The 9,219-nt window shown below is 34.5% G+C and overlaps 1 protein-coding gene across 1 annotated transcript; it reads right to left on the reverse strand.

Moving 5' to 3' along the window:
• Positions 1 to 1,853: 1,853 nt before the first annotated feature.
• Positions 1,854 to 8,457, reverse strand: LOC125661964 (G-protein coupled receptor GRL101-like). Its single transcript, XM_048894147.2, has 4 exons — positions 7,573 to 8,457; positions 4,040 to 4,167; positions 2,742 to 2,798; positions 1,854 to 2,544 (listed from the first exon to the last, which is right to left on the reverse strand). The coding sequence occupies exons 1-4, from the start codon at positions 8,438 to 8,440 to the stop codon at positions 2,446 to 2,448; spliced, it is 1,152 nt and encodes a 383-aa protein (XP_048750104.2). The 5' UTR covers positions 8,441 to 8,457; the 3' UTR covers positions 1,854 to 2,445.
• Positions 8,458 to 9,219: the final 762 nt, after the last annotated feature.

Raw genomic sequence — 9,219 nt, forward strand, 5'->3', positions numbered from 1 at the left:
ACATAATAAATGCAATCCAACTAATCTAAAACAAAGTTTTGTGTACGCAGTTTGGTTAGTGACACGGTCGATATTTTGCACAAAAACGTTGCGTTGATGCAGTGTGACGTCATCAACTTCAATGAAATACGGAATCCGAAAATCACAGTGTGGTGATCCAGAAAATCGAACCACACTCTGTGAAATACACAACATCACTAAATGACACATCGATGGATATATATTAAAAAGGATTATTCATAAGTCAAATTAAAACATTATCATTTGCTACTCTTCACAGAATTCCACCAACAGGTGATTGCTTTGAGAAAAACAGATTTTAGAAGGTACCCCTATGAATCTTAAGAAGAGATAAATTGCTGCTATAGTTTCAAGCTTTTCATGTCCGCTATAAAATAGTATACGATAACTTTAATTTTCTTTTATGTGCGGTATTACGCTGTGGTTTCATAACCGCAAGTTTATGTTGAAAATCGAAACATCAATCTTGAATATTAACTAATTTACGATGAAACAATGTTTTTTTTTATATTTATTTTTTTAAACATACATACAGTATCTATATATACATACATTCTGCAAAGAAAAATGTACAAACTGGTATGAAATAATATGTTAAGCTTACAATATATTCATAAAATACCAAAATCTATACAAAAGCCAGACTATATAATGCCAAAAACAACAACAGGCAAACATGCCATATCGGTGACCTGAGTATTTGTCAAACTAAGGACATCACTATCTCAAGCACTATGACATTTATAATAATCTTCCTGTTCAGCATATTTAAGCTTAATTCTAATATTCAGCAGCAGTATGAAACTAATTGATCATGAAATTTACAATTTTGATAAAGGATTACCTGCTCCTTCTAAAAGTCCACTAAGGTTTAATTCAGTATCAATAGCATTTGCGAAGATATTATTTAAATGTTTTACACAAATACACTACATATCAAAATTACCCCGAGAATCATGAAATGTACTTTTGGTAGAATCCTTCCTGTTCTACGTGGCTATGCGTTTCGTTTTTCTTACACATGTGAAATTGTAAAGAATATTTTGAAAATAGGCAAATTTTGACAGAATTTGCTCCGACCTTATGGCCTCGATGAGCAGGAGTCTAAAACTTACATTGTGTGACCTATTTCCAAACGATGCTTGATGCATGCTTCATTTTTCAAAAATACAAATGGTAGTTATCACGAAGTATTAAAGATGCTCAATTATTGACAGATGACTAAAGACCAACTTCTCAATTCTTAACAGACAATGACGGACACACGTAGATAACATGGAACGCACTACTAATAATGACGAAATCCACATAGCCTAAAGAAATGTGACGATCACGAACAGTGATCAACGCACTACTAATAATGACGAAATCCACATAGCCTAACGAAATGTGACGATAACGAACAGTGATCAACGCACTACTAATAATGACGAAATCCACATAGCCTAACGAAATGTGAAGATAACGAACAGTGATGAACGCACTACTTATAATGACGAAATCCACATAGCCTAACGAAATGTGAAGATAACGAACAATGATCAACGCACTACTAATAATGACGAAATCCACATAGCCTAACGAAATGTGAAGATAACGGACAGTGATCAACGCACTACTAATAATGACGAAATCCACATAGCGTAACGAAATGTGAAGATAACGAACAGTGATCAACGCACTACTACTAATGACGAAATCCACATCGCCTAAAGAAATGTGAAGATAACGAACAGTGATCAATCTCATAAATACTACAAGCAATACAATATGGAATACATTGCTCAAAGATGTGGTACATTGGAATAAAGAATACAGAAAATGGATGCCATAAAAACAAGAAAGAACATATAATTCTACAGTGTAAATAGGTAGTTAACAGTATATAGATAGTTATAAATGTTGTTAGGATTGGTACGATAAGCTAACCCGTTAAACGTATGTATTTCACCATCACTTGTTTGCCAATTGTTAGATTCATATAAGATATGTTCTGATAAGCAACGTATATATCAATATAAACGTGACACGAACCTTGTTTACATAACCAAGAATTGAGAATTTTGTATCTGAGTTGTAACGCAACAAATGACAGTTACATTTTGCTGATTATTAGAAATGCCTTATTTAAGCAGTGTAAATATTAAAAATTGTAAGATCAAATTGAAACATGTTAACCTCGAATCATAATCATGTCCCTTTATTGCGGTGGATCATATATACAGCTCTCTCAAAAACACAACCGATCTCTGTTCGTGTGACTGTTCATCTACGATGTTTCGATTATGAATTCCTTTAAACACAAATTTTCTATGGATTGTGTGATCTTATATACAAATGAATGTATAAATCAGCTTTACGATTTTGATATTGATAGTGCCAAATAGGACATCGACAGAAAGGAGATCTCGAGTTAGTCGAGAGTCACGTGTTCATTATCCCTGGATTCTGAGGACAGTCCTGGGGGAGATTTCTTTCTTGTATTTCCGGCACGGTGGCATCTGACGGATAACCGTGTTTTGTCTAATAGAAGAAGAAAACAACAGATAAGATGTTATTTTATCCTTGATATGGTGCGAGTCAGAACTCTTTATGTCACCCCCCTCCATATCAGTTATTTGGTCCTTATTTATCTTCTTGAATTATTATATGTTGAACAACGCTTAAATTCTACTTTTGAAATGTCTCCTTTTTTCCCCATAGGAATAGAACCTACTTACCTTCCAATATGTCAGTTGTTGCTTTAGCTGGGATACTATATCTGACTCCCGCCTTCTCTGAAATATAGGAATAATGAAACTATATGTTCATCAAACAATTTTACTTACGGTACTACATTTAGCTGATCACATATTCTTGGTGAAAAGGGCGATATGTTTAGTAATTTTCCTGTCACAGTAATAATTACGGTGTACGTGGTTATAAATGACATCGTTCTAGATACCGTTCCGTGTTTAAGTTTTCCGTTTCCTAGATATTTCATGTGTTTCTTTAGGAGTATTCTCATTGGTGTATGTGACATGAAAAGTATTTGACAGTAAAAATGGAAAAAAAGTGAAGATGACAAGCAATGATAAAGCTCACAAATATCCTAAAGAATGCAGAATTGAGAGAAGTGCAAACACGAACTCCTGCACGAGAGGTTAGTAGGAGGAGTATGAATACCTTGTTGACCGGCCAAACCCACATAAGCACGAATTATTGATCAGGTAAACGGAGTAATCTTTAAGCAAAATCACTCTGTAAAGAACGGTCTATCAATCCGTAGTCAAAATGATTTGATAAAAATGGTCTAACAATTAGCATCTAAAAAGGTGAAGATAACACACAGTGATCAATCTCATAACTCCTTTATGTCAGACAACATTCAACCTAATGGCAGGCTATATTTGTAATTGAGATGATTACAACAATCTTAAAATTTAAGAAATGCTGAAATAAAATAATCGACTGTTCAAACCACTGTAACTGCAACAGCTTTGTATGTTGCCTGTCTCTAAATAAGAAAAATGATGATTGTCTGCATAGTGTGTTCTTGTGTGTGAAATTTTTGAGAATCCATATTTCATTTACACCACTTTTTACATAAATTGTGATACAATTCGTTTTATGATTCTCCACCACAGCAGTTGATATTTTGTAAAGACGCACGGTAAGGCCTAGACAAAAACATTTACTGGACCCTACAATGTAAATTTCTTTGCGTTTTTTTTTTCCTGAAGATATGTAATCCAATATAGGTACAGTAAATCATACCAATCGGTGCCATTGACACGGATATAACATGTGTTTGAATCAAGCGTGAATTTTAGAAGAAGCTCGCCCTTTCAAGGCGAACTCGGAGTAGAAGTTGGATTGCAAATTGTAGCAGGAACCTCGTTTGGCGAAATAATTTCATTGACACAAATGTAAATGACCGAAGTGTTAAGATGTTTTGTATAAAAAGGGTTGAGGAGAAGTGAGCGAGTGCAAAGTGTTATTATCAACTTTACGAGGGGGTATTTCTGATAAATCATACCATTCTTCTGATAACTGTTGTTAAGGTGTAGAGCAGTGGATTGAGGGCGGAGTTGATTGGTAAAACCACCACAAGGATCCAGGCGTACACGTCCGAGGCGATTGACACACCAAAGAAGGTCAACATGCCTGAAATGAATGTGTGACGAATAGGAGAATTGGAAGCTATCACGTAACTGCAGAAATATCAATAATTTCACAAAGGCACATCAGCAATAAGGCTCATCTGATTCATAATCTTCACATGGAAATGAAAACTATTGTTGTATATCTAGGTGAGACTCTCACTTATAGACGTTCAGCATAACCCCACGAATCAAAGTTTTCGACCATTGGCTGATCAGTCACTGGTAATCTTAGCATATGAGGTAATATATGTTAGACTCTCCAGGGATGTTGAACGTTTGATGAACAATGTACGTCCTGTGTCAATTTGTTTTCCACAACTTTTAATGATATTGATATTTCAACCCTATCATGTAATAATGCTGTATTTGTAAAATTCATTCTAGTTTAGGCCTACCAAGCCGATCTATATTTTTCAAAAACAAAACAAACTTAAATTTGCAGAGTCTGTTAGAAATAAATTGCAGAAAGGAACGCCTACCTACATTTTGACGTCACCTAGAAAATGCGTGATATATGATTTCAAAATCACAACCATTCCCCCTAAATATCAAAGATTTTCATTCATTTTTAGGTATTTTTATAGGCCAAATTAGGCCCTATCTATATAGAGTACTTTTGAAGAGGACTATGCTGTATGCTCATTACTGAGTCTGACATTTCTTTAAGAACAAACATATCGCAATCACTACAACTTCTTTTGTAAATCATTTATCTAGTTTGTTCAGTATAAATTTGAAGAGGTATAGTATTTTAATTTCAATTCCTGATTCTACATACATACCAAACACGTTAAATAACATTAGCGTTCCTAACCAGCAAATACATCAACCTCCATTTTCAGTTTTATCTTATTTTATGATTGTCATTATCATAGAAACAAATATCAAAATTGACTCGATCAATTCTGGGGAATTCATGTGCCTAAAAACGCCATGTAACAAATGACAATCGCTCTTCCCATCTTTTCACATGAGATAGTGTAAGTAACTTTTTATTGTTATTCGCCTTTATGGTGTTTAAAAAAAATTAACTAAGAGACCAGTACATAATTGGATTTGGATCCGTCGTTTGTTCTAGAACATTCTGGTAAAACTAACAAGGCACGTTGATGTAATGCTGGGTGTGTCTCTAGATTTATTGAAAAGAGTCATCAATGTTTTATGTATAATACCCTGTAGGTGCAATGTTGTGTGTGTCTAGATTTCTCTAAGAGAGTCACCAATGTTTTATGTATCATGCTCTGTAGATGTAATGTTGGGTGTGTCTAGATTTCTCTAAGAAAGTCATTAATGTTTTATGTATAATACCCTGTAGGTGCAATGCTGAGTGTTTCTAGATTTCTGTAAGAGAGTCATCAATGTTTTAATGTATCATGCTCTGTAGATGTAATGTTGGGTGTGTCTATATTTTTCTAAGAGAGTCACCAATGTTTTATGTATCGTGCTCTGTAGATGCTGTTGCAGAAAAGGAATGTAAACAAGGTATTTGTCTAAAGTTACGCTGATCGCACTTAAGTCAAATAAACAGTGATCTCATGAATCTGAATGCATCCATATACGTATGTATATATACATATATACCCGCGTGAAGCTTTTTGTATTCTTTATATAATTTGGGTCTTCATCATGCCAAGGTTTTCCGACAGAAAGGACTTCCGATTCTGAAGTGATATCTAAAAGATTCGATACTTTCACTTGTAATGCCGGATGTATGACGAGCTACGTGGCAGCTGAAATCACAGATTGACCAGCCACCTTAACAGTTACGTCATCACAAACGTTTGCATACGGCTAGACTTGTCTTGTATTAAACGTAAATTTACAATAAATCTAAAGAAAAAATAGCATTCAACATTTTCACAACATGAATCATAAATTGTAGGACAAAGGATGTTGATGCATCACAAATCTACACTTACACCGTAGTACCTATGGTTTCTTACATTGTCAATGAATAACAAAACAATAACACGTACATTCAACACAAAAACTACACTAAATATTCAAATTTATCAACGCAACAGACTACAGGTTTTTAGTTTTAGGCTTGTCAATCAATGTTAAGTGTGGGACAAAGAATTACGCATACTCTGGATTCCGCCTACGGTTTCAACTCGTAGATTTGAAAAATAAAAAGTGGCAATTTTGCTAGTGCCATTTTTAAATGCAAATTGGAATCCATTAGTAATTCATTATAATTCTAGTGTTGATTCCTTAATTGTTCTTAATTTCAACTCCTTTTGATTAAGGGTAAATTTTGACTAGGTTTTGATGAAGGGTAGGAAAACTACTCTCTGAACATGGATTTTAAAACGTCATCTATTTTTAAATCCTTATTGATATTAATAAATAAGCATTTCACTTTATATCATTGAGTAAAATTGTTAATCTTCATTTCTCACTCTTTAACCTCATTTGCAAGTGATCATATAATGAACATTTTAGCGGTGATCTGGTCTGTAAAGATGTGAAGAAACATTTTTGGTATAAATTTGGCAAAGGATAATTCATAATACCTGCAAAGAATTTGTTTCACAGGGGAGAAAGATGTTTAAGATATTCTGGTTTTCCATCGATCCCTATAGTAAAATACATGCCCTTGATTTTAACCCAAATTATAGAATTAGTTCTTTATTTTGTCGAATAAATCTAATGAAAATTCATACAAATATCTATATTGATATACAGACCATCTAAAGATGAAAATAAACAATAATAACGTTCTTAGAACATGTGTTATTGTTGCAAATTCCTGATCCACAACGCACGGTAATAATAGACTTAATTAAATTTGTGTGCAAGACGCCAGAAGTGTATCACTCTTCTGTTTAGTAAATGTTCCTGTTTCCGTTATCTTTATTACATATTGCCTAGCCTTTGGGGAGACGTGAATGTTATTTTCCCATTCACACCAATTACTTATGGAAATATTGGCTGAAATGGCTTACTGGGTTTGGAGAAGTAAATGATATAAGAACTGACAAAAAAGGACAGAAAAAAAAACCAGTCCTTATTGCTACTCAAGTGGTTAATGAATCTCAAATCTATAAAACATTTTGATATCTTGTTAATCATGTAAAGCATATGAAAGGTGAAAATAACGAACAGTGATAGATCTCATGATTCCTATAAGCAATACAGAATAGAGAGTTGCTTCCTTTGCTCTATATCAAGTACTTCATGAAGAACTTTAAAATGCAAAACTGCATTTGATAGAATCTCTTGAATGATATCACACGAAAATTAAGTCTTTATTAAAAACTTTGGCATTTACAGTGGGAAAAATATGTTATCATAAACCTTTTGAAACTGATGTATAGAAACAATTATTGTTTTTAAACTTAAACTATTCCTGAGTAGAATTTTTTCACTAATATGTGTTATTCACTCCTATATTACTACTCACCAATTGTTCCTATTGGGATCCAGCATAAAATGTCGGTCAGTACAACACTGAGCACTGTCACAGCCAGAGCTTTCTCCCTTTGCATCGATCTACTGGATCTCACATTTCTCCCCGATCGCAGAACTTCTACAAAGACGCTAATTTGCCCGACCAGAATTCCAAGGAACAGAAGGAAATTAAGGCCAACGAATATAACCATGGAATATTCCCAGCCTGACCTCCTTACTACAGATAGGGGGAGAGAAATGCAGATTCCAGATTGAGCGTAAAAATATTCAAAACCCGGAACAGGAAGCAATGGAATCAAGGACAGAAGAAGTGAAAACACCCAGGCTACACAAGATAGGATGGAAGCGGTCTTTACGCTGAACCGTAGTTTTGAGAAGGGATATTTTACTGCGATGAACCTATCAATTGTGATGAGAAATACCATCATAACTGACGCCTCGCTCGACAATGTAGCTATAATCCCGCTTACAGTGCACGTGACACTGTGTCTCCATGTGTAGTCAGCTAGTCCATACATCCCTGTATACATCTGATTCGTTATCGCCAAGATGTTCAAGTAGACGCCCATTAAAAAGTCAGCGAGACTCAGATTTACTATCAATACCGTGTACTTATCGGGGGACATCGTTTTCAGGTAGTGAACATTATATGTCAAAACAATAAAATTTCCAAAGGTAGACAAAAAAGCAATGTACCAAATAGTAACACTTAAAAGTGACACATCAATAAGATTTGCACAAGAGGAAATTTCACTCGCAGGTGCGATACACTGCAGGTCATAGAGTGTTTTTGGTTTGGTGCAACAGAGTGAAAAGAATTCCACTTGCATGAATGTCAGTCTTCTTAATCCATCAAACATGCCGTCAGAAACTTGGAATTCGTTTTCCTGAATGTACAGTTCCTGTAAGAACTCCAGTGGTAGAAAGGTTCCAGTGATAATTCGAGAAATTTTGTTTCTTGATAGGTCAAGAAATGCAAGATTGGTGGTTTCCGAAAATGCACCAACGTCAATAGTGTGTATTAAGTTTCCTTTGAGGTTAAGGTAGATAAGTTTTGTGAAAGACAATTCACCCTGTTTTAGGTGTGTAATACGGTTGTAAGATATGTCAATAATCTCCAGTCGAACATAGTCATTAACATCTGGATAAGCTGATATGATCATAGTAGATAGTAAATTGTGTTGGATGTACAAAACAATCGGTCGCCCATTTCGATACGTGTACCGCGTGAGAAAATTGTGGCTTAAATCTACAACCTCAGCTTTTAAATTGTAGGAAATCTGAGCTGCATCTGTTAATTTGCAATTACTTAGATTTACCATATCTTTAAATTGAAAACTTAAGTGTATATCATTCGGAAAGTTTACTGATCCTGTAACAATCTCAGTGGAAAAGTTCATAATCAAAGACTTTATGTGAAATCGCAAGGAAGATTTTCTGTGGATGTGAACCATGTCGCATCTAATACCTTTACAGATTTTCCAAATGGCACGAATTGTACAATTATGTAGTTGTATACTATGTAAATACCGTATTTGAGAATTTGAATCAGTAATGTCAATGTCACCTAGAGTTGTATTTTCAATATGAAGGTTATGAAACGTAATCCCCTTTTTCATCGGATTTATCGACAAGTCAC

The sequence above is a fragment of the Ostrea edulis genome, chromosome 8, assembly GCF_947568905.1.
Source record: "Ostrea edulis chromosome 8, xbOstEdul1.1, whole genome shotgun sequence".
Taxonomy (NCBI): Eukaryota; Metazoa; Mollusca; class Bivalvia; order Ostreida; family Ostreidae; genus Ostrea; species Ostrea edulis.